General features: G+C 46.6%; 1 protein-coding gene across 13 annotated transcripts in view; it reads right to left on the bottom strand.

Moving 5' to 3' along the window:
• ANKS1A (ankyrin repeat and sterile alpha motif domain containing 1A) overlaps positions 1-25,085 on the bottom strand; it is a 182,445-nt gene that overhangs the window by 70,350 nt on the left and 87,010 nt on the right. For 12 of the 13 annotated variants that reach the window (XR_002345583.1, XM_021098223.1, XM_021098214.1 and 9 more), the window contains 5 exon segments: positions 24,807-24,908; positions 24,610-24,711; positions 22,387-22,583; positions 18,936-19,028; positions 12,666-12,783 (listed from right to left, as the gene is read on the bottom strand). Coding sequence is in view for 12 of the 13 variants with exons in the window: in XM_021098223.1 (XP_020953882.1) it covers positions 12,666-12,783; positions 18,936-19,028; positions 22,387-22,583; positions 24,610-24,711; positions 24,807-24,908 (612 nt within the window). In the remaining variant the exon portion in view is untranslated. 13 annotated transcript variants of the gene reach the window in all.

The raw sequence follows: 25,085 nt of genomic DNA, 5'->3' as shown, positions 1-25,085 counted from the left end.
CCTACAACTTATTTTGCTCACAGATGAGACCAATTACTCCTCTGCTCCTCACAGGTTTGTCACAGGATCATCAATGATAATGTACAAGACAAGTGCCAACATCCATTGCCTTCATCATCCTTACAACTCTCAGTAGCAGGAGGGGACAGAAGGGGATCCAGTGAGGCAGGCCCCAGAACTGTCACTGTGACCACCCATCCCATCAATAAGCATGTCCAAAGTGCCTGTCTTCAGGAGGCACCAGAGACAGAGAGACAAAGACACTGGACCTGCTCCAAGAGCTTGCCAACATCTAGAGAAATTACTAGACTCCAAGGCAAAGATAGATACGTGCTTTAAGAAAAGTATAAGCCACAAGCACAGTGAGCAGAAAGGGGAGTATGATGGAACCAGGAGGTTTCTCAGAAGAGGTGGATTTTGAGCTAGGCATGGATAGGACGAAAGACCTTGACAGGCTTAAAGCGAAGTGGAAACACACTAGCAAAATCAGAGACATGAACCCTGTGCCCAGGGACTGGTGGGCTGGCAGGCTCGCAGAAGAGAACCCTCGGGCCCGCGGCCTTCCTTCAACTGAGTCCATGTGCCCCCACCTTGGAGGAGGGAGCCATGGGCTGCCTAGCCCCCTCCCACACTTCCCTTAGCCGCCTCACAACCTGCCCTTCGGAGGGGAACAGAGGGACAGGACGCAGGAGGCTGTCCCAACTCTCCGCGAGGCCAGGCACCCCCTGGGCGGCAGCAGCACACGGCGGCATGCTCACCTCCAGTCCCTTCCTGTTTGGTTCATTCTGGGTGGTGATCTTCCTTTCACCCTGTGAGCGCTGCAGCAAGGGGTCTTCTGTGCTGCATTTTAATCGCTCTGATGATTCAAGGTATCTCAGGTATCTCAGGGGCTTTGAGTAATAACATTTGAACATCTGCACATTTTCAGTCACCTCTGCCCATTTAAATTAGGGCTGAAAACTGTGGCTTGAGTGAGGACGTGCCAAGTGAGACCAACGGTCAGACCCAGAGGAGAAGGCTGGGGTACTGTTTCCCAGACTGTCCTGCTTTCTTTGTTCCCTTAGGACTGGAACCTTCCAGCTGTTTAGTCACTGTGGTGAGCATCACAAACCAGGTGTCCAGGAAACTTGTAAGCCCACGGCTGCTCTGGAGTCACCACGCTTTCCGTGGAAAAGACGTGATAGGTGAGCTGTGCAGGCGCTGGTTGGGAACAGTGATCTGACACGACTGACAGGCCGAGGGTCCCTGCTGGCCGGCAGCAACCAGAGAATCAGAACAAGAGCTGGACCAGGATTCAAGAGGCCCAGCCCTGTGACCTTTCCTCTCTGGGGCTCCTCGAAAAACTGAGCGGCTGGGACGCACTCTCTAGGGCTTTGAGACTTAGTACGGTTTGAACCTGTGATTAGACCCTCGGTTCCTTTCCAGCTCTGTGACGTTCAAGCATGAGCAGCAGCAGGGCTGCGGGGGAAATGGTTTAACCTCGTGGTTAAACAGCCTTTGGATTCAGCCACGCTGTGGCTTAAGGGCCAGCTCTAATGCCTAACTTTTTCTTCCCTGTCTATTAAACAGGGATAAAAATAGCCTCTACTCGGAAGATCTGTCTTGAAATACTCAATGACCTAAGCAGTGTAAATGAACTCAGCACGTGGCTGGCCCATAAGAAGCACTCAGTTAATGGAAGCTGCCATCATTACCATCATATTTCACTTACGACCAATTTCAAACTGCTCTTCAAGCTAACACTGCACACACAGTCTGGTTTCCTTTCTCCTGACTCTACAAGGGAGACTGGTTTTTCTAAGTAGCCCTGTAAACCAGGGAGACTAAAACACAACTGTCAGAGGAGGCCCAGTCATCTTGCAAGTAGGCTCTGGGTGATGCGTAACAGCACCATGGAGAAGCCTGAGGTCAGGACCCTCCTCCAGCCACAGCAGCACCCAGGGGTACAGCCAGCTTGGGGACTCAGGACTGCTCTACCTTGACTTGGTCCTGATTATCTCACATCTCCTGTCTTTCCTTAAACTCCCCCTGAAGAGTCTGGTGTGGACCTCTGGCCACCCAGACCCCTGATGCAGTGGTACCAGCTCTGCATGGATCAGTTTCCAACCGGCCATGATACATAACCGGGCCTGATTTAACAGCACACTTGCCATCTCTGTTTGCCTTGATCTTCTGCCAGTTCCTACACTGGGTATTCAAAACCATTTGCTTTCTCTTCTCCAGTTGCTGGAATGTTGAGCCCTGTTGAACACCCAAGAAACAACTGACTCCTCTACCAATTTATTGAACTCAGCTGTCTTCCAATAGCTGCAAAGTATTCGGTACTTTTACTCTGCGCCAGACACTGTGCTGAGCATATTCTTTAACATGCACAGTAATGGTGGGGGAAGGATCTGCATTTCTACTTTACCTGTAGGAACTTAAAGAGGTTCAATGACTTCCTCAAAGCCACCAGCCAAAAGTGGTAGAGTAGGAATTCAAACGCGAGCCTGACTACTGGGCTCAGCCACTCTTTGATGTACCGCTTGCTTTTATTTACCTCTTGAAAACTACAATATCACCGTAAGAGCAACTCCTCATCTCTTCCACGCTTTTCACATTGTCATCTTGCTCATGTGCTTACACTCTTAAAGAGGTTCCCACGCTAGGGGTCCAATTGGAGCCACGGCTGCTGGCCACAGCCACAGCCATGCCAGATCCGAGCCACGTCTGCAACCTACACCACAGCTCACAGCAATGCTGGATCCTCAACCCACTGAGCGAGCCCAGGGATCGAACCCACAACCTCATGGTCGCTAGTTGGATTTGTTTCTGTTGCGACACGACGGGAACTCCATATGCTTATACTCTTGAAGGAAAATTTTTTTGAGAAGATTTAGCTCGAACTTCTTTAATATTCTCAACATTATGTCAAAACTGGGGGATAATCTCCCCTCTTCCCACTTGTCTCAGAGAAATACCTCCCCATCCAGGAGCACCAAGGGCCTTCTAACTCTCCAGTTCTCTTTAGCCTTTGACACTGTTTACCAATTATCCCCCGTGCACCCTCTCCCTCCTCCCTGGTCACAGGATTTTTTTTTTTTTTTTCCTTTTCTAGGGTGGCACCCACACATATGGAGGTTCCCATGCTAGGGGTCTAATCAGAGCTGTAGCCGCTGGTCCACGCCAGAGCCACAGCAACCCACTGAACAAGGCCAGGGATTGAACCTGCAACCTCATGGTTCCTAGTCGGATTCATTAACCACTGAGCCATGACGGAACTCCAACCCCGAGATTTTTAAAATTTAAAAACAAAATTGTGGCCACACCCACAGTATAGAGAAATTCCCTGGCCAGGGATCAAACCTGCATGTGCCAGGCTGTAACCAGAGCCATCTGATGACAACGCTGGATCCTTAATTCCATGTAAATTCTAATCTTGACTTCTTCAATCTCTCTAGTCCTTCCCTCAGCAACCGATTCTCTCTTATGTAAACCATCACCTCAATGGGGATGCTTTATGAACCTGTATTTCTAGGCATTACATCTCTCTTGAACGTCAGACGCACATTTCGAAGTGTTTGTGGAATATCTCTATCTGGATATGCTGGTACCTGAAGCACCTCAAACTTAACATACTCAAAACCAAACTTAACACAGTTCCTCAAATGCGTCCCTCCCTTGATCTCGTTTCTGTTCGCTGCATAGTATTTCCCCAATAACCAGACTCAAGACCTTTTACTCCTCAGTACCCTCTCCTCCTCAGTCACCCATATTTGGCTGTAAGATCCTGTTGATGCTCCCTCTTCAATCCCTCTTGCTGTCCAGATCCTTTCTATCTCGTCCCCTAGTTCGGGCCCTATTGCCTTCAAGAGATTCTTTGAAGTTTCTTGACTTCAGGGTATTCCTGACTCGAGTCTCCCAACTGCAATCCCTGACTGAAAATATTCAGAAAAAAAATTCCAGAAAGTTCCAAAAAGCAAAACTTGAATTTGCCATGTGTCAGCAACTACTTACGTAGCATTTGCAGTGTATTAGGTATTATAAGTAATCTAGAGATGATTTAAAGTATCTGGGAGGACATGGGCAGGTTATATACAAAATCTATGCTGCTTTATATAAGGGGCTTGAGCATCTATGGACTTTGGTATCTGTGGGGGAGGGTATCCTAGAACCAATCCCCCGAGAATCCCGAGGGATGACTGTACTTAAAGTGGGGCTTCTAATCTGCCACCTCATTCAAAAACTTTCAACAATACTTTACTGTCTTGGGAATAAAGACTGACATCTGAGATCCAATATTCTGAGACCAGTTCTTTGTTCCAGCCAAACTGGATTATTTACCGTTCTCCACACATGCTCTCTATCGTCTCCCATCATCTGTTATTTATGCCCCTCCCTCTGCCTGGTGCCCTCTTCTTCCTCCTTATTTCTGCTCATCAAGTAGAATTCTCTATTTTGGGGTTCAGCTCAAATGCACTTCCTCCATAAAGCCATCTCTGATCTCTCACACTGACGTAATTTAACCCTCTTTTGAACTCCAAAATTACTTTCATATCACTTTATATGCATTTAACACATTCTGTCTTTTTATGATTATTTTACATGTCTTATGTATACATGTACATAAGTGGCTGTTGATACATTTGGTGGAAGAAAATATAGATGCATAGTTCACAGAGCTTGGATTTGATCCATAATGGAAATAAAAATGAACTATTCCAACTCAGAAATATAAATTGACAAGAGCAAGCCAGTTACTTGGCTTCCGGCAGGAGCTCCTCTGTCGCAAGGGGTGAGAGAAGAGCAAGATGCTGAAGATGGAGCTTAACTGTTCCACTCTCTCATTTACATGTCTTGCTTTGGGAAAAGCACTCAAATTGACTCCTAGGCATCTGCATGGAAAGCTAGCAGGGACTTCCAGGGAAAGATGGTGGGCTGTATACAGGCACTTACTGAAACTTTCTTCCTGAAGTCTTACTAAACTAACATAACAGTGAGACTTCTACTAAAAGGTGTGCAGATGAAAGCACACCTGAGAAAACTCAATCCCAAGCTGGCAAAGGGCAAGGCCAAAACTCACACTGCGGAATCCCCCAAAGGCCCCGAGATTGGCAGCACTTGGGCGGTGGGAGTAGAGGGAGAAGCCAAAGTACCATTTCCCCCCATCCCTGAAGAATAAGGTCTTCATACTCAAACTTCACACAGACCTAAATGCATGGCTCTCGGGAACACTGACTTGACGGCATCTTAAACCTCAGAAGTACAGCTGTGAGTCCACACAGGTCCCTGTCTTCCCATCACTGTCCTAAGCTGAGTAGCCACTTCACCAGGACCTAAGCACCACAGTGGATGCTGCAGGAAAGCACCTTAGAAAACAGTGACTCCTAGAGCCCCTGGCTACTTTCCTAATTGTTACCAATCCTGGGAAGTTGCCCTCTGTTTCTCTGAGCAGTAGCATGTTCTACTCTTGCAGGACTCTTCGCCCAACGTCCAGCGGGCAAAGAGTTAAACACTAAAGAGAAACGTGATTGTGCTCCATGAACCACTGCTTTGTTATGCTAGTCCTGCACAAAGATTTCAGAAGATTTTTTTCTACATTTGAAACAAGGGAAATACCAGAGGAATACCTAGTTGGATAAAACACCATAAAACCATCTGGGCCTGGTGCTTTTGGGAGGATGGGCTTTCTAGTTGTTAGTTTTTGTCATTTCTACAGACACAACTGGCATTTATGGGTGGGAAAACCCTTCACTGTGAGGGTTTGTCCTTCCTGGTGCAAGACGCTTGGCATTCCTGGGCACCAGGCACTAAATACCAGTGCTAACCCCTCTTCAACTAGTCACTGTGATGGACCAATGACTCACCAGACAGTTCATCCCCAGAGGACAGTAGTAACTCCAACCAAATAAAGTTTATTCCTATATCTTCTTTCTATTAATTTAAAAAAAATCTCTAAATTGTGGTTTCATATATATATATTTCTTATATTATTCCTACATGTTATGTTTCCCTTTTCTTTCTTTCTTTTTTTTTTTTTTTTTTTTTTTTTTTTTGCTTTTTAGGCCCACATCCACAGCATATGGAAGTTCCCAGGCTAGGGATAGAATCGGAGCTGCAGCTGCCGGCCCACACCACAGCTCACAGCAACACCGGATCCTTAACTCACTGAGCAAGGCCAGGATCGAACCCACATCCTCACGGATCCTAGTTGTGTTCATTAACTGCTAAGCCATGAAGGGAACTTCCTACCATTAATTTCTAAGTAGGAAAATAGAAAGAAAAAAAGATAGGCAATTCATAGTCTAAATATAAAATACTATTCAGTAAGATGCTCAGTTTCACTAGATGAGACAAATGTCCATTTCAAAAGTCACTTTTTTTGCTTACCATGGTGAAAAACATTAAAAGATGAGAGCATTCTGTGTTGACGAAGGTGTGGGATGAGAGCATGCTCACGCACCACTACGAAGGGCCCTGTGGCTCTACCGATTTAAATCTAGACATGTACCTACACTTTGACCTGCTAATTCTACTTTCTGTCAATGTCTTTTAATTTTTCTGTTGGTTTGTTTATTTATTTGGCTGCACCCACAGCATACAGAAGTTCCCAGGCCAGGGATCGAACCAGTGCCACTGCATCGACCAGAGTCATTGCAGTGACAATGCTGGAACCTTAACCTGCTGAGTCACAAGGGAATTCCTGTCAATGTCTTTTCTGGAAATACTCTTTTTTTTTTTTTTTTTTTTTTTTTAGCTTTTTAGGGCTGCACCCGTGGCACATGGAGGTTCCCAGGCTAGGGGTCAAATCAGAGCTGCAGCCACTGGCCTATGCCACAGCCACAGCAATGCAAGATCTGAGCCACGTCTGCAACCTACACCACAGCTCACGGCAAAGCCAGATCCTTAAGCCACTGAGCAAGGTCAGGGATCAAACCCGCATCCTCATGGATCCTAGTGGGGTTCGTTAACCACTGAGTCACAAGCGGAACTCCGAGAAAGACTCATATGCATGTAAGAATGTGTTTCTGGAAGGACCACAGTAGCATTAATTTATAACAGAAAAATAATATTGAAGGCTAGAATAGAAAAATGAGTCATGGGAGGAGCTCCCAGAGTGGCTCAGCAGAAACAAATCTGACTAGCATCCATGAGGATGCAGGTTCAATCCCTGCCCCTGCTAGGTGAGTTAAGAATCTGGCACTGCTGTGAGCTGTGGTGTAAATCACAGATGCAGCCCGGATCTGGTGTTTCTGTGGTATAGGCTGGCAGCTACAGCTCCGATTCGACCACAAATGAAAAAGAATGCAGAATATATTTAGAACAGTGGCAAAATTGTATTTATGATCTATAAACAAGGTAGACTGAAAAAAAAAAGTTTGCAAAAAAGTTTATAAAATGTGATCCTATTTTAGGCTAAAAACAAAACAATTTAACATGGTCGCCTTTATATAAAGACAGCCAATGGCCTGAAGCATAAATATGATTCTATTTTAGACTAAAAACAAACAACAATCTCACATGGTCATTTTTTTAGCTGCATCCACAGCATGTGGAAGTTCCCAGGTCAGGGATCGAACCCTTGCTACAGTGTCACTGAGCCGCTGCAGTGACAAGGATGGCTCCTTAACCTGCTGAACCACAAGGGAACTCCTCACATGGTCATTTTTATATACAGACAGCCAACAGCCTGACTCATACAACACACTTTCAAACCATGGCCACTTCTGACAGCTGTGAGTAGCAGAGAGGTGAGAAGAAGCTGTGCATTTTATTTGTATTCGCTTTTGCATTGTTTGAAAATTTTCTTTCCCGTGAGCTAAAGTAAATGTAATTTTAGAATGTAATTTAAAAAAAAACTCCTTTCCCACCCTTCACATTGTAGTTTCTTGAATTATAAAGGAGGAGCTGAAAGCTCTGGAAGTCTCCTTAACATGGCCTTTTTGAAAACTGATGAATTCATTCATAAAAGCTGCCTAAGATAATGACACCAGTGAAAAGCAGGCGAAAGTTAATACGTACTAATGCACAACATCATCCGCTGACTTGCCTCACTCTGAGCCATCCTAGCAGCCACTTCTTCCAGGCTACTGGGAAACTGGCAAAGCCCATTTTCATATTTAATGTCTCAACTCTTTTGTCTGAAAGCTCTCTGAGTGATCCAAGCAGCTAGCCTGGAGGCAGGCACGCCTCACATGCTGAGGTTCAATTAAATCGGCTTCCTGTACCACCCACTCTCAACAGTGAGTCCAAATGGAGAGCTGAAAGAAACCAAGGCAAAGAAGGACTAGATGTGAGGTCAAAAGTCCTCCTTTGGGGTTCTCTCCTTAACCTGGAGATTTCTTTTTCTTTTTCGTTTTTAATTTTTTTGGCTGTACCCATGGCAAGCAGAAGTTTCTGGGCCAGGGACTGAATCCAAGTTGCAGTCATAACCAAAGCCACAGCAGTGACAACACTGAATCCTTAGCCTGCTGAGCCACCAGGGAACTCCTCAACCTGGAGATTCCTTAACCTGAGGATAGAAAATTCCTATCAAGGGCACATGGTCCCATTTATGAAGTTCATCTGACTTCTCCCTTTCCTTTCAAAGGCTGAACCAGGTGTGGTTCCAGATCAAGCCTCTGAAGAGAAAGAATGAGAGTTCCCCCTCCATGAGGCTAAAGAACCACTAAGAACCTCACTAAGAACCACTTTCGAACAGAGCATTAAATTAACTGAGAACTTGTTCTTTAAGGTCTAATTTCAGTATGATTTATTATTAAACAACCAGAGAAGCCATCGGTGCTCTACTGCACTCTTTCTAAAGGTTTTAATTTAAAAACCTGCCAAATGTTACTGGAAGACTCAATACAGTTAAGATATCAATTCTTCCCAAACCGATTCAACACAATTCCATGAAAAATCACAGCAGGACTTTTTTTAGAGCCACATCCATGACACATGGAAGTTCCCAAGCTAGAGGTCGAATCACAGCCACAGCCACAGCTATGTGGGATCCAAGCCTTGTCTCTTCTGTGACCTACACCACAGCTCACAGCAACGCCAGCTCCCCGTGCTGATTAAGGCCAGGGATTGAACCAGCATCCTCATGGATACTAGGCAGATTAGTTTCTACTGTGCCATAATGGGAACCTCCCAACAGGACTTTTTTGTAGAAATCAACAAGCTGATTCTAAAATTTTGCATGGAAAGATAAAAAGAACTAGGATATCTAAAACAATTCTCAAAAAGAATAACAAAGTGGCAAAGACAATTCCATGGAGAAAGGACAGTCTTTTCAACATGCAGTACTGAAACAGCTGGACATTCTCTGCAGAAAAATGGATCTTTACCCATGCTGCACACCATAAACAAAAATTAACTCAAAATGAATCACAGACATAAATGTATACCTAAAGCTATAAAATTTCTAGAAGAAAATATAGGAAAAAAAATTGTGACTTTATCCATTAAAAAGGTGGGGGGGGGTAAACTGAACTTTATCAAAATTAAGAAACTCTGCTCTTCAAAAGACACTGTTAAGGGAATAAAAAGACAAATCACAGGCTAGGAAAAAATTATATATCTGATGAATATCTTACATCCAAAATACGTAAAGAACCCTTACATCTCAATAGTAAGAAAGAACAATTTTTTTTAATGAGTAAAAGATGTAAAGGGACATTTTATTAGATATAAGATGGCAAAGAATCACATTAATAGATGCCCAACATCATCAGTCATTGGAAAATGCAAATTAAATCCAGAATGAAACATTACTACACATCTACTAGAATGGCTAAAATTTTTAAAAACTGATAATATTGAGAGCTGGAGAACATATATAGATAGCAATTTTAACTGATGGAAAAGCAAAATGGTAGCACCATTCTGAAGAATGGTTTGGTAGTTTCTTATGAAGTATATATTTACATAGGATCCAGCACGCTTGTTTCTAGTGTAACCCAAGAGAAATGAAACCTATGTTCACAAAAAACCTGCATGCAAATGTTTACAGTAGCTTTATTTGTAATTGCCAAAAACTGTAAATGGCCCAAATGGCCCTCAACTAGTGAATGGATAAACTGTGGTACATCCATACAATGGAACACTACTCAGAAGCAAAAAGGAACAAATTACTGATACGTCCAACAACACAGATGAGTCTTTTTTTTTTTTTTTTTTTTTTGTCTTTTTGCCTTTTCTAGGGCCTCTCCCGCGCCATATGTAGGTTCCCAGGCTAGGGGTCGAATCAGAGCTGTAGCTGCCAGTCTACGCCAGAGCCACAGCAACACAGGATCTGAGCCGCGTCTGTGACCTACACCACAGCTCTTGGCAATGCCGGATCCTTAACCCACTGAGCGAGGCCAGGGATCAAACCCGCAACCTCGTGGTTCCTAGTCAGATTCGTTAACCACAGCGCCACAATGGGAACTCCTACATAGATAAGTCTTGAATTATGCTAAGTGAAAGGAGTCAGACTCAAAATGGTATTGGAATATTGTGATTTATAGGAAATATATATATTTTGCCATTAGAATGACCAAAATATATTTTCAGATGTATTTGGTCTTCATTCACAGTTCCTGGCTCAAAGCTCCCAAAACCCGTGGAACTTTCTGATTGATAAGATGTTAATGAGGGTGACTTTAGGATCCTACCTCGTGGTGGGGGCTGGGTAGAACCAGTCATGTGATTAGGGTGCTGGAAATTTTGGTCCCATTACCCTGATTTCCCACGGGAAGGGAAAGGGGGTCTGAGGTTGAATCAAGGCCACTGGCAGATAATTTAGTCAGTCATGACCGTGCAATGAAGCCTCCATAAAAACCAAAGAAGACAGCTTATTGGTCCTTTTATTTCTAAGAACTTCCACACTGGGGAAACCAGAACACTACTGCAGGCCACCGTGTCAGGCCCCATATCTCTTCATGTGGCTGTTGATTTGTACGCTTTACTATCCTTTTATAATGAACTGGTCATCTAGTGAGTAATTGTGTCCTCCTGAGCCCTGTGAGGCATTCAGGCAACTTAATGAACCTGAGGCGGGAATTGTGTGAACCTCGGATTCACAGCTGGTCAGTCACATGTACGAGCAACAATCTGGAGGTGCCACTGGCATCCTGAGTTGGAGGGGGTCACTGCACCTCCAATGTGTAGCTGGTCTGAAACACAGGTGTTAACCTGGGTGTGCGCCTGGCATCTAAAGTGGAGGGTGCCCTTGTGGGCTGGAGCCCTTTGCCTGCTCTATCTGATTCTCTCTCCAGGTAGATTGGGTCAGAATTAAGGGTCAGAATCCTCAGACACCCCAAAGAGGTCAGAGAATTGCTTGTAGGTGTGAATCCTACACACACACACACACACACACACAGAGGCGCTGGGTCTAGGAACCTTTTTCTGGTACGTACTGTACGATTCCATTTATACGACATTCTGGAAAAGGCAAAATTACTGGGACAGACATTAGCGCAGTGGCTGCCTGGGTAAGGGAGGGGACTGACAGCAAAGGGACGAGGAGGCCTTTGGTGGGATGAAGCTGTTGTGTGTCTTGCTTGGGGTGGCAGTCATATGACTGTATTTGCCAAAACTCACACAACTGTGCACAAAAAGGGTGAATTTTACTGTTTCTAAATCATAACTTTTTTTAAAAAAAGCTCTATATGAAAACCGTTAAAACAAACCAAAACAAACAACTGCTATGAAAATCACCATAGAGTTTCTGCATTTAAGGAGGAGAGACCTTCCACGCAGGACCCTTAAAATAAGGTCTGCAAGGTCACACACCGCACACGGTCTCTCAGCCCCGACCCTGACAGGTGACAGGCCGTGCAAAGGGCGCTTTCAAAGGCACCAACGTGTCCCGCTTTCTTACCTGATCCACGGGTGGTGGGGGGACAGGAGGAGGCACTAGGGACACTACCTTGCAAGCTACAGCAAGCTGGGACGGGCTGGGTGGTCCTTCAAGTTGCACAGGGCATTTTCTCCGCCCCTCTTGCTCCCTTAGGAGACTAGAGATTCAAGATTCGAGGTCTGGGTGCTGGGCTGAGATGGCAGCTGTGCTTCCCCATGACCCTGGATTAGTGCTTCCCCATGACCCTGGATTAGTGCTTCCCCATGACCCTGGATTAGTTATCCCAAACGCTCCAGCGGGGCACACTTACCTCTGCCGCGACTGCGTTTATGTCGCCTGGCTGAATCTCATCCTGCAGCCCTCAGCCTCACGGAGGAAATGGAATCTCGCAGAGGCCATGAAAGTAGGCCAAGGCGACAGCACTCCAGTTACCGGCTGGCAGCCAATCACAGCCCTCCCTCGGAGCGGCTCCCTCTGAGGTCAGGACTCAAAGCGGAGTCTGTGCCATCAGCCTCAACCCAGGGGGACTGACTTGTTGGGCTTGTTTTTCCACTGTATTAACTTGAGGGTTTGTGATCTGACACCTCAACTCAATCTCTGCCACCCTCTGGAGCCCTCCCCTCCCTTGGTTCTCACCTAGTTTGACCCCACCTTTCCTTGCTTCACATGCAGGAAGGTGACAAGCCTACTCCAGCCCAAGGTACGGAAAATGAAAGGCCACAGCACACCCATGGCCCAGACCATGCTGAGATCCAACCTCCCCATCCCAGGACATACCATCTCCTTCCTTCCACCCAGGACTGCACTCATCAAGGGTCCCTCCAGCGTTGTTTCTGCCAGAGCAGGTGTGGGGCTATACCTTTCGTTTTTCCGTCCATGGACACCGGTTTCTTTGTTTCCGCCGTCAGCAGCAGCTCGTAAGGATGCTCCTCGTCCCCAGCTGCGCTCCCCGGAGTCCAGGGTCTCCTGGCCAACACCTACGAGAGAAGAACAGCACAGACGTCCTCATGCAGGTGGCTAACGCCAGGACAGGGAGGTCAAAACAACCTGATCGCCCGATGGTGAGAGGAAGAGAGGAGGCGTAGGGAAGGGAACTAACCCAGGGCTGCGGGGAAGCGCAAAAGTCTTCCTAGCTCTGCACCCGGACCTCACATCTCAATGGCCTCTGATTAGAACACTCCCCCCCGCCCGTCTGCCCTCATTTCATCCTTCAAAACACTGTAAATAAACTCCAAGATCCTTCCCTTCTTTCCCCTCCCACCTCCAGTGTTCCACACAATCCCTTTTCTGTGGACAACGTTTCCCAAGTGGCTTTTGGCCACAGTGCATCATAAAGGCCTTTCCCCATGTTTCTTTCCTAATATGTGCATATAGCACCTCAAGGCTGGAATCCTTCCCAACTTCTCAAGATGGAGTCGAGATGGCTTCTTACTGACCCTAGAACAAAGAGCTCTGAACAAAGAGCTCTGAAGTCCTGCTCTATGTTTAAGAGCCTTGCTCCATGGGCCCTGGGCTTTAAGACAAGGATTTACCTCAAGGCAGCTTCCTGCCTCCCCTAGGAGAATACAATTTTAGGTGAATTCCACCTATCTGTTCTCAAGAGTCACGTGGAACTTGCGGCACGAATGTCAGCGGAGTGAGAGCAGCTCTGGGCCTGAGAACTCCCTAATCTGGGCAGTCAAGTATCTCCGATGAAACAACTGACCAGGAGTTCCCATCATGGCTTAGCGGTTAACGAACCCAACTAGCATCCAAGAGGACGTGGGTTTGATCCCTGACCTCGCTCAGTGGGTTAAGGATCCAGTGTTGCCCTAAGCTATGGTGTAGGTCGCAGATGCGGCTTGGATCCTGAGTTGCTGTGGCTCTGGTGTAGGCTGGCGGCTACAGTTCCGACTGGACCCCTAGCCTGGGAACCTCCATATGCCTCAGGTGCAGCCCTAAAAAAAGACAAAATAAAGAAACAGAAACAACTGACCAGAGGTGGCCCTACACCTGCTGTGTCAGAGGGGGCGCAGTAGCCATAGCCACTTACAATACCGAGGAGCCAAGCGTCTTGAACCAGGGCAGGAACCACGAGTCCAGGCCAGGAACCTCAGTTAGTGCCACCATCACACTGAGAGCAACAGTGGAGATATTTGCTCTAGACATTTCTGGCTCCTCTGCCTTAAGGATCCAATGTGTTTCACAGACAAATTAAGAATTATCACATGTTGGCTCTTAGAACAAACCAAAGCACACAATCTCTTCCTGAGCATTTTGGCTGGAACAAGTAATATATTGTGAACGAGGGGTGAGAGGGAATTCACAAGCCCTGCTAACCAACCGTGGTACCCTGCCCGTGACTCTTTAGCACACAGAAACTTCCTCCTTCACTGACCCGTCCACCAGCTCACTGGAAACCAGTCAGGTTTGTGATGCATCAGGGTCCTGCTCCTGCGAGGCACAGCTCAGTGTTCCAGCCCAATGAGACCCCGCGGACGCTAGCTCGCTAGCCGCCTCAGACTGAATGAGAGACTGCAGCTCTGGGGTGTCAGGAAGGCTGCCACTCCAAGGACAGTCTCTAGGAAATTCTGCTCAGCACAGCAGGAACCTCCACTTACCGAAAGCCACCTGGAAGCTAAAAGCTATTTCATTACAACAGTCTTTTGCCTGTATTACTTATTCCTTTGTCTCTTCATAGGAGCACAATTAAGAGAACAAAGAGGGGCCATTAACAGTTCTTATGGTGTTAACTTTATGCCATAGGCTTTACAGACAGGAATTTGTCTTCTACAAGTTTACACACCCAGAGCTATCACTAAGGCAGAGCCCTGGAAATCCCATTCTGTGGGGCTCTGCACACAGCCGGAGCCGCCGCACAGCCCCAGGCGTGCTTCTCCGAGAAGGATGTGACAGCCTGGATCTGGGCCTACAACATCTTCTCTTCTCAGGCGGGACAGGGCTGATGACTTCCAGTTGGAAAATCAGACCCACTGGACTTGCAGTCACTTGAGACCCACTGGACCCACATTCACTCGGGTCTCGGGAACGCCTGGCTCCTGTGCCTGACAACTGGAAGCAGAGAACTGGCAAATGCCAGAGCTGGAAGGGACCCATTACAGCACAGCTAGAGAGCACCTGGTTCCAGCCCTTTCATTCTGCAGATGGCAAAACCTGGTCCCCAGGCTCTAGAGACTTGCCCTGGGTTACACTGAGGGCTCCTGGCAGGGCCTGGGCCATCACACACCCATTCCCCCGACCCTGGACCAAGTGGGCCTCATTTTTTTCAGGCAAGTGTGGTTTATCCATCCAGTCTGGAACCCTTTCCTCCTGCAGCTGTCTGATGTCTAATGTGAGCTGTATGAGCCCCCTGTTCATACCTGGACAGCATGTAGGGGGATCTTTTCCTCTTGGTCCTGGTCTCTGCCAGCTGTGGTTTTAAAATCTTACAATAAAGCAATAAACTGCTTTCCTTCTAGTCTTCTGAGCTCCTGCTCAAGAAGCCCTATGTCACAGTGACTACGACAATAACTGATTTTCAACAGAAAGGATTCCGCTCTTTACTCAATTACTCCTTAACCTTTTTTTCTCCCTTCTTCAGGGCTTGCAATAAATCAAAACCAAAAAACCCATATTCTATGCTATATGGAAAGTGAAACTTTTGCTTCAGAGAAAAGCTACTACCAGTCACAACCTAACTGTGACCAACAGAATGGCTAGTCAGAGTGTGGGCAGGTTTCCGGGGAGAGACAGCCCAGCAGCTGCCACTTCCCTCAAACACTCAGCACATCTGAGCACAGAGAAGACCCCGAGGGTCTGGTGTAACTGGCAGCCCATCTGGTGGGGCAAAGAGCTCGTGTGTGTGCACGTGTGCACGTGTGTGTGTGTGTGTGTGTGTAGGTTTAATTTTTCTAAGCCACTTCATGAGTGGGTCACTACTCTGAGCGGCCCTCCTGCAGCCAGGCATATGCAGCGTCCCTCAAAAGCTTCCATGGGTCAGGAGTTCCCATTGTGGCTCAGTGGTAATGAACCCAACTAGTGTCCATGAGACGTGGGTTCGACCCCTGGCCTTGTCCAGTGGGTCAAGGATCTGGTGTTGCCGTGAGCTGTGGTGTAGGTCACAGATGCAGCTTGAATCTGGCGTTGCTGTGGCTGTGTTGTAGGCCTGGCATCTTCCATAGGCCAAAGATGTGGCCCTAAAAAGACAAAAAAAAAAAAAAGCTTCCATGGGTCATCTGACAAGCCTCAGGAACAGGAAACAAACACTGGGGCAGATCATGCACCAAATACAAAAGCCTAAACCTGGATGAAGCCAGTGCCTCCTAGGACATGAGGTTTAGGGTAGTAAAGATTTGAGAGCAGAAGAAATGAATATGGTGAAGACTACAGCCCCTTCCCCCCACAAGTCCACTTTTGGAGAAGACCTATCCATTCAGACCACAGCAAACAATCCGTCTCAATCATTAAAAGGATGGTAACCCAGACGTATCAGCTCTATATTCATGTACTGAGAACCATCCTCGAGAAGCAAAGCCAAGGTTCTCTGGGCCTTCCAAATACTGACTCACCCGATCAGAATTCTAGGCTATTTGGAATCAAGTCCTAAAGACACATCTCCCAAGTTATAGAGTCTCCCATGAAGGAGAATAATATGAAGACTTCTCCACGACTGCTCTACCACCACCACCACCTCTACTACTACTACCACCATCTCTACCTCTACTACTATTACCACCACCACCTCTACTACTACTACCACCACTACCACCACCACCTCTGCCACCACCACGACCTCTATTACTACTACCACCACCACCTCTACTTCTACTACTACCACTACCACTTCTTTTTTGGGGGCGGGGGGTGGTGGCTGCGCCCATAGCATATGAAAGTTCCTGGGCTAGGGATCGAACCCCATGCCACAGTAGCAACCTGAGCCACTGCAGTGACAATGCCACATCCTTAACCCGCTAAACCACCAGGGAACTCCATCCCTCTACTTCTTAACACGGTATTAGGGCCAAATCGTACGCTCTAGAAAGTTCTAGGAGAATAGAAAGTCCTGGCTAGCTACTATTTCTTGAAGAGCCTTGCTCGTATCCTTGGGCATCAAAAATTTTAACCCAAGTTCTTGTTAAAGAGGTGGCATAACGCATTTAAAGAGATCCAGCCCCAACTGAATAAGCTCCGTAATACTAGGTTTTTCCTTGTAAAAAGGGAGAAATAGAGCAAACCTCTATATAAAAACATATAGGGGAGTTCCCGTCGTGGCGCAGAGGTTAACGAACCCGACTAGGAACCATGAGGTTGTGGGTTCGATCCCGGGCCTTGCTCAGTGGGTTAAGGGGTTGCCTTGAGCTGTGGTGTAGGTTGTAGATGTGGCTCAGATCCCGCGTTGCTGTGGCTCTGACGTAGGCCGGTCGCTACAGCTCCCATTCGACCCCTAGCCTGGGAACCTCCATATGCCGTGGGAGTGGCTCAAGAAAAAGCAAAAAGACAAAAACAAACAAACAAACAAAACATGTAGGGATTTACTGCATGCACTTGTATCCGACAGCAATGTATTAGTATCCCGGAGCCTGAAATTCTAGAGACCTCTTGGTTGAGACATGATAGCTGTATTTTGTAATTAAGGAATAGAAAGAAATAAGGACAGAATTTGTACCTGGCATAGAAATCATCCTCTCTCTCCAACATTGACTTTGACATTTTTAAAAGGGCTTCCTTGTATCTGCACATTTTGTTAAACTATGTCATTCTTCTGGTTGCATGTATTTACATTAAAGAATCTGTTGCAATGTATACATGTAAGGATAACCTGACCCCCTTGCTGTACAGTGGGGAAAAAAAAAAAAAAAAATTAAAAAAAAAAAAAAAGAATCTGTCTCACTGGATGGCCCATGGCCTACTGTGAAAAGCTTAACTCTGACGTTTACAGATAAAGTGATGAGACTTAATTTACTAGTCTGTGTTAGCTGATTTTTAAAAATTTAAGTATAGTTAATTTACAACGTTGTGTTTCAAGTATACAACTAAGTGATCCAGTTTTATACACAAAACATACACACAGGTATGTTCTTTTTTCTTTTCTTTTTCTTTTTATAGCCACACGTGTGGCACATGTAACTTCCTGGGCTTGGGGCCAAATTGGAGCTGCAGCTGCAGGCCTACACCACAGCCACAGCAATGCCAGACTGCAGCCACATCTGATATCTGTACCAGAGCTTGTGCCCACCCCAGATCCTTAACCCACTGAGGGAGGCCAGGGATCAAACTGGCGTCTTCATCAAACCTGCTGAGCCACAATGGGAACTCCCTCTATAAACATGTTCTCTGAATGCTAGGAAGTATTAATGCTGTATTTGAAGAGTAAAATTAAGGAAAATATAGTTTTCTTCATATACCTAAAGTGAGAAGGTTGAACTACTTGCCCCGTGATAACATTTTTTTTTCTAAAAGGTGCACTATTCTTTTCAAACAGCCTCCTCTGAGTCTTCTGCCCAAATGACCCCTATCTCTCCTCTCGCTGCATCTTCATGACACTGTCCTGGTTTGTCCTGGTGCAGATTCTTTATGTGAAAGGAAGAGAGAAAATATAAAAGCGGGAAAAAGACGTTTGGGGCAGATGCCTCAAAGCTTGCTCATCTGACCCAGTCTGCAGAACAGCAACTAGGGGATATGTGGTACTTTGTGTCGGAAGACAGCACAGGTACAGAAGCCACAAGTAGACTGTTTCTCATGAAGCCATGAGAAAAATGTCATGTTTTACTTTCCATGTGGCAAAGGAGATCAGTAACTGGCCTGCCTGCTAGAGAGCCCTAGGAAAATTCCTTGCTTAGTACTTCTTTTTTTTTTTTTTCCTGGCCGCACCCTCGGCATGCAGAACTTCCTGGGTCAGGGATCAAACCTACACCACAGCAGTGGCAACACCAGATCCTTAACCTACTGAGCCACCAGGGAACTCCCCCTGCTTACTACTTTTGAGTGAGGGTGAAAGGTTTTGTATAGATTACCGATATCCCTGTTACAAATTTACTGATCCAAAGAGGTGATACGAAGATGGGAAAGCAAAGTCTTCTTTAAGCACATGCTTGATGTACTTTCCAAAAAATCATATTTCAGTGATGGGAATAAACCCTCAACCCTCTACCTCAGAAGCTGTCAAGGGAAAATACTTCTTATCTATGCGGTCTTCCTCCTCTTCATCGGGTGGCGGTTTTGCTGGAGGCGGTGGACGTTCCCTCTGGAGAAGAGCAAAAACAAGCATTTGACTACCTCTTTTTTTTGAGAATCTAACTTTTTGGTTTACTCTTATCTTAAATTTTGGAAATAAAAATGAATGAGGTAAAGAATTCCCCTGAGAGATGAAACTCAAGGTTTCGAATCCCCCAACAGGCTGAGCACTCTGCACACACACACAATTCAATTAGCTCTTTGTTTTTTGATGGTTCTAGTGGAGATTATAAACACCTGTCCTATCCTTGACCACACTGAGAAACAGCACTGAAAACACACAACTGCCCCAGCAGAAAATGTCCTTAATACCGCTACATACACTGTAGTGTAGGAAAACCAGGGGTTCAACTTCCAGTTCGGTCTAAAAGATGAAACAGTCAGTGTAAAGAATCGACTTGTCACAGAGCTCTAACAAACCCAAGGTTTTAAGGAAGCGATGAGGAGAGCAATCAAGGACAAAAACACCAACTCCTGCTCAAGCTTTAATGCTATTCCTATTTACTAGCAAGTGGAGGATGACACTTAGCCCTGGTCACCTCCTTTACCGACTACCATTCACCTATGGAAACCAGATTTCCTCTCAGCCCCTCTGAAAAGGGAATTATTTGCCAGTTGTCTGCCTTAGCAGGAGCTAGCAAGCTTTTTCCTAAAGGGCTATACAGTAAATATTTTAAGCTTTGTCGTCAATTTTGCCACTGGAGCACAAAAGCAGCCACAGAAAAAATGTAAATGAGTGGGTGTGGCTGTGTCCCAAATACCAACTTTATTCACAAAAACAGGCCTGAGTTCACCCGCCCCCGCCCCAGAACAAGAAACTCCCTGAAGAAGGGATTATCTAGATCCTGGGGAGAGAGCTGCAGGAACTGGGGAAAGGAAGCTGCCAAGAGTTTTGCCCTTGGCCCTGCAGTAGTTTAGCATCATTTATACCGCAAGGTCTTATTCCAGCCTGACAGTCCCTGCGGGGAAGGGAGTGTGCGCCCAAAACAGGAGTTGGCCTGCGGGCTCACTCCCAGGCTCGCAGGGTAGTTCACGCAGCTGCTACAACAAGAGTATTTTTAAAGGCAGGGAAAGGAAGCTGAATTATGGGAGAGCCTCAGAGAGAGCTGCAGGGGAGGACGCGGCTCGTGTCTTAGAGGCTGCCAGGGTTCGTTAGCGTTTAGTGTCCCTAATCTCAGCTAAAACGCGCTTCACTGCTTGGTATCATATCGTGATAAATGGTCATTCCCAAAGGCCCTGCAGCCAGATGGAGGCCCAATGGCAACAACTCCCAGCTTGTACGGTCAGGCCACACAAAGCTCTGTAGGTCAGATTTCCCACCAAGTCCACTTTCTGCCTCCTCTTTGCTCCAGAAGTATAGGAACAAGCCGTGGCCCCAGTGCCACCTTGTAAAGAAGGGAACGGCAAAGGGCACAGGCCCATGCATAACCTCACCAGTTATCCAACCATGGGACAAAAGTAGCCGCGGAAAAACAAAATGAAACAGAACAACAACAAAAATGACACATCCTTAAAGCCTTCCCAAGGCTAAAGGAGCTTAGAAAGAACAATATGGGAGCCTTCTGTGGAAGAGGTTGTCCCCAGGGGCACTGGAAGGAAAGAGAGGCAAGGGTCTTTTTTTTCTACCGTGAAAACTTTGGCCCAGGGGCCTGGAGCTACAAAGCTGATTTATACATACCATCCACTGTGTTTATAAGACACAGAACGGTCCCTGGGCCACCGTAAATTACCAAGGGCCAGGAAGGTAGCAAGGTCACAAGACACAGGTAAAAACTGCAAAGCATGCACCCCAAGATGCATCCATTTCTACTTAGCAGGACTGGACGAGGCTAGATTCCTAGAGTGGGATGAACAAAGAGACGGTAAATCAGTGGCTAAGCCCCACAGGGACTTGGTCATTCAAAGCTCACTGCAGTAACCTTGTGTTCCTCTTGCAAAGCCTCCAGCTCCCTCTAATGGGCATCACCTGTAAGTGCCACTGAAAGCAAAGCTTTCGTTCAAAGATTGGAGTTGCCTAGTTCACTAGTACCTAACAGTGGAAGAAGCAGAAAAACAACAAACTAGAAGCACTATGGGATTGGAGGCCAGCACATGCATTCACTTTCACCACTGACCAGGAATTTCATCACAGTCCTTGCTAACACCTACTCTGGGGGAATGCTACGAGACTGGCAGGCCTTTCCAAAATCCATACTGAAATGCTGGGATTATTTCAGGGCAGGGCAAGGAGCCTAACAAAAAAGAACACCAAATGCATCAGGCCATTCCCAGGGCACGAATGAAAAGCCCAAGGACCACCTAGCAGCCAAAGGGTCATCAAAATGGTCATAAGCCAGATTCACACCAAAAGGGAATGGCCAGCCTTTCCAACAGGAAGAAGTAATATACGCCTGAAAATGTGCCTCCAGGTGGGCTGGCACTGCACTGCGATCCTGTTAGAGCAATGACCTGTTTATTTAAAGTGCAATGCTCCAAACCTCAAGTCACTGAGTCTGGCACTGCAGGAAGGGCCATGGGACCAATGACTAGGCTTAGGCTCACAGTAAAACCAGGGTATAAAGTAGGGGTGAGGAGTCTGAAAAATCATGCACAGGGCTAGAAGCAAGTACCAGCAAAAGCAGCCCTCAGATGGGAAGGCTGACCTTTAGAAGAAAGATTCAGGCTTTTCCTCATCTTACTATTTCAATGGCTGGAAGGGTTAACTGGGAAAAATAAGAACGTCACATACCAATACGTATGGTATCTGATTAAGCCTTGCTGCAACCCTGCATGTGGACACAGAATCTGTCCACATCTAAATGGATCCTCCTTTGAGGACAAATGCAAGGTGAACATGTACTCAGGGCAGAAGGAACTTGGTGAGCTCTTTCACTGAGGGAACCGCTCTCCAGAAAGGGGCAAACAATACACAGCAAAGACCTCAAAGACAGAAGCAGCCCTGAGGCTAAAGAGTAATAAATGCTCTCATTTGCTCTAAGGCCAAAAAAGTAACAAAGATGCAAACAGTTAACACTGACATTGGAAAAATGAAAATTCTTGGAGTTCTCTGGTGGCCTAGCAGTTAAGGATTCAGTGTTGTCACTGCTGTGGCATGAGTTTAATCCCTGGCCTAGGAACTTTCACATGTGGGGGCAGTCAAAAAAAAAAAAAAAGACATTGGAAAAATTAAAATCCCACCTCCCCGTGATCTGCATAGTTCAACCACACAAAGCGAGACGGATCAGGGTAGAGCCCCCAGGACAACACTGGGGGAGCAGGACACAGGCCTGGGAAAAGCAGCTGCCACTGGAGCTCACACATCCTCTCCCAGCTCCCCACAAGGGCGCAGGCTGACAATACAACCCTGGAGTGGGGGCCCGGCTACGTACAGGCCTCACTCCAGCAGCTTTCACTCCGGCTGCCTCGGCCTCCCTGTTCACTGAGTCCCGGTCAGACGAGCGCCCGCTGGCCATGCTGTCCAACGAATGGCAGGAGGCAGCGTTATACAGCGCCTCGTAGGGACCCTCCTCTTCCGTGTTCATGTCAAAGTCGATGATCAGTTCAGTCACTGCCTTCTCCACGTCACCTGCAGAGGGTCAGAGGCCAGAGGGTCAGTGAGAGGAGGGCAGGGTCTCCGATTTCCTGCCACAGCAATAACCCAAAGCCCCTTCGGCAACCTGAACTAGGCTGACATTAACACAGAGCAGGAAACTAAACAATGGCTTTCTCCACGGACAGGGATAAATACAGACTTGCATCCGCCCTTCATATCCTGAGAACTGAACAGATTTTTCTCTAATTCAATATGGAAAACCTATGACATCCATGAAGAACATCTCCCAAGACCGTTATAAAGTCTCAAACACTTTAATACCATGACAGCATGAACTTAAACCATGAAATGTAGCAAAGTAAAGCTAAAATTTCAGTAATCCCCTAAGTTCTTAATAACAGCCTCCACGTGCTCCAGCAAAATAGAGGATGGTGAAGCCTTTCTGAGGTGGAGGTGCTGTGCAGCTGTCCGACTCACTCGCTAGGTAACTAGGAACCTCAGGGCGCCCAGGATCCAAATTTGTGACTTTGCAAAGTAACCAACTATTATAGACCAGGGACCTCTGGGTCACTTGCAAATAGTCAAAACTCTAACTGTAGGAGTTCCCTGGTGGCACGGTAGGTTAAGGATCTGGTCTTGTAACTGATGTGCTACAGGTTTGATCCCCAACCTGGGAACTTCCACATGCTGCGGGCAAGGCTAAACACAAAAGCAAAAACAAAAACTCTTAACTACAAAATCCTTGAAAGCTAAGAGCTTAGTGAATTACTAATCCCATTACTAGATTATCAGGTCAAGAAAAAAAGTGTGACCAGGGGAGGGTGAAAGGACCCCATAGTAGCTGGGAACCCCTTAACCCTTATATCTCCCTAGTCCTCTAAGGAATCCCTGCCCTTTTGTAGTATCTGGATTTGCTCTGTTTCTCTGGCCTTCCTCAATGTGACCTGGGTCTGGGGGAGGTGTCAGTGTTCCTTCTCATCCATCATACCTAGGACCTAAAAGGCCACTCCACCAATCTGAAAGGGGGATTCTGGCTAATGATGAAGAGGCTGGACTGCCCAAGCTAGCACACAGACCACATCTGCTGGATAAATGATATATTACTGAAATCTGCCACATATACTACGAACCAGATGACACTCATTAAATATTTACTCTGGGTCAACTATACTCAAGGCACTAAAGTGTGTATTAGGAAAGAAAAAAAAAAAAGGGAGTTCCTGTTGTGGCTCAGCGGTAATGAACCCAACCAGTATTCATGAGGACTCGGGTTTGATCCCGGGCCCCACTCAGTGGATTAAGGATCCGGCATTGCCGTGAGCTGTGGTGTAGGTCGCAGCCATGGTGTTGCTGTGGCTGTGGTGTAGGCCAACGGCTGTAGCTCCAATTAGACCCCTAGCCTGGGAACCTCTATATGCAGTGGGTGCGGCCCTAAAAAGACAAAAGACAAAGGGAGGGGGGCGTTCCCAGGTGGTCTAGTGGTTAGGATTCGGCACTTTCCCTCTAAGCCCTGGCCAAAAAAATAAAATAAAATAAAAGTAGAGAATAAAATAAAGTAAGAAAGAAAAGATCCACAGTCAAGGATGCCAAATAAAACTTCATATAGTAGTTGGAAAAAAATGAATTTGGCTATGAATTAAGTACTCCCAGTCCCCGGAGGACTTTATGCTCAGGGTAAAAGGGACTTTATTCCCCCACTTAATCTTTAAATTAAGATTTTCCATTCTAGGAGTTCCTGTCGTGGCGCAGTGGTTAACGAATCTGACTAGGAACCATGAGGTTGTGGGTTTGATCCCTGGCCCTGCTCAGTGGGTTAAGGATCCAGCATTGCCGTGAGCTGTGGTGTAGATCACAGATGCAGCTCAGATCCTGCATTGCTGTGGCTCTGGCATAGGCTGGTGGCTACAGCTCCGATTCGACCCCTAGCCTGGGAACCTCCATATGCCACGGGAGCAGCCCTAGAAAAGGCAAAAAGACCAAAAAAAAAAATTTCCATTCTATGGAGAAATGTTCAACTCTTTTTGGGCTGAGCCCCTGTGCTGGCAAAGAGCTGACTTACCCTGAGACTTCTGGGATGTGGAGTCCACACTGGAGACAGGAGGTGGCTGCAGTGTGGGGGTTTTATCTACCTCTTTCACGCTTCTTTTTCCAGTCATGTGATCTGCATGGAAAGACAAAATGAGCTGCACCAAATGCAAATGCCATGGTTCGGCCAGCATGTCCCCTGGTCGCCCAGGCAGGGAGATGGGCTGATACCTTCAATAAGCGCTGCTATCTGCTGGCTCTTCTGAGAAGGCAGCTCCCTGACAGTGTCCAGGGCAGTCAGGCCGCGGTTGTCTTTTATGTTGACGTCAATTCCTAGAAAGGCACACAGATGGACCACAGGGTGATCACTTTCGAGCGGGCCTCAAACGGGGTCACAAACTCCAGGACACCTAATGCTCCCAGCAGCACAACCAACATTTCCATCCAAAGCCGTCTTATCCAGCTATTCAAGAACAACCCATACATTTGCAATCAACCAGTGGAGACAGA

This window comes from Sus scrofa, chromosome 7 (assembly GCF_000003025.6).
Source record: "Sus scrofa isolate TJ Tabasco breed Duroc chromosome 7, Sscrofa11.1, whole genome shotgun sequence".
Taxonomy (NCBI): domain Eukaryota; kingdom Metazoa; phylum Chordata; class Mammalia; order Artiodactyla; family Suidae; genus Sus; species Sus scrofa.
Note: the sequence above shows the minus strand (reverse complement) of the source record. Positions and strands in the feature narration are given on the sequence as shown.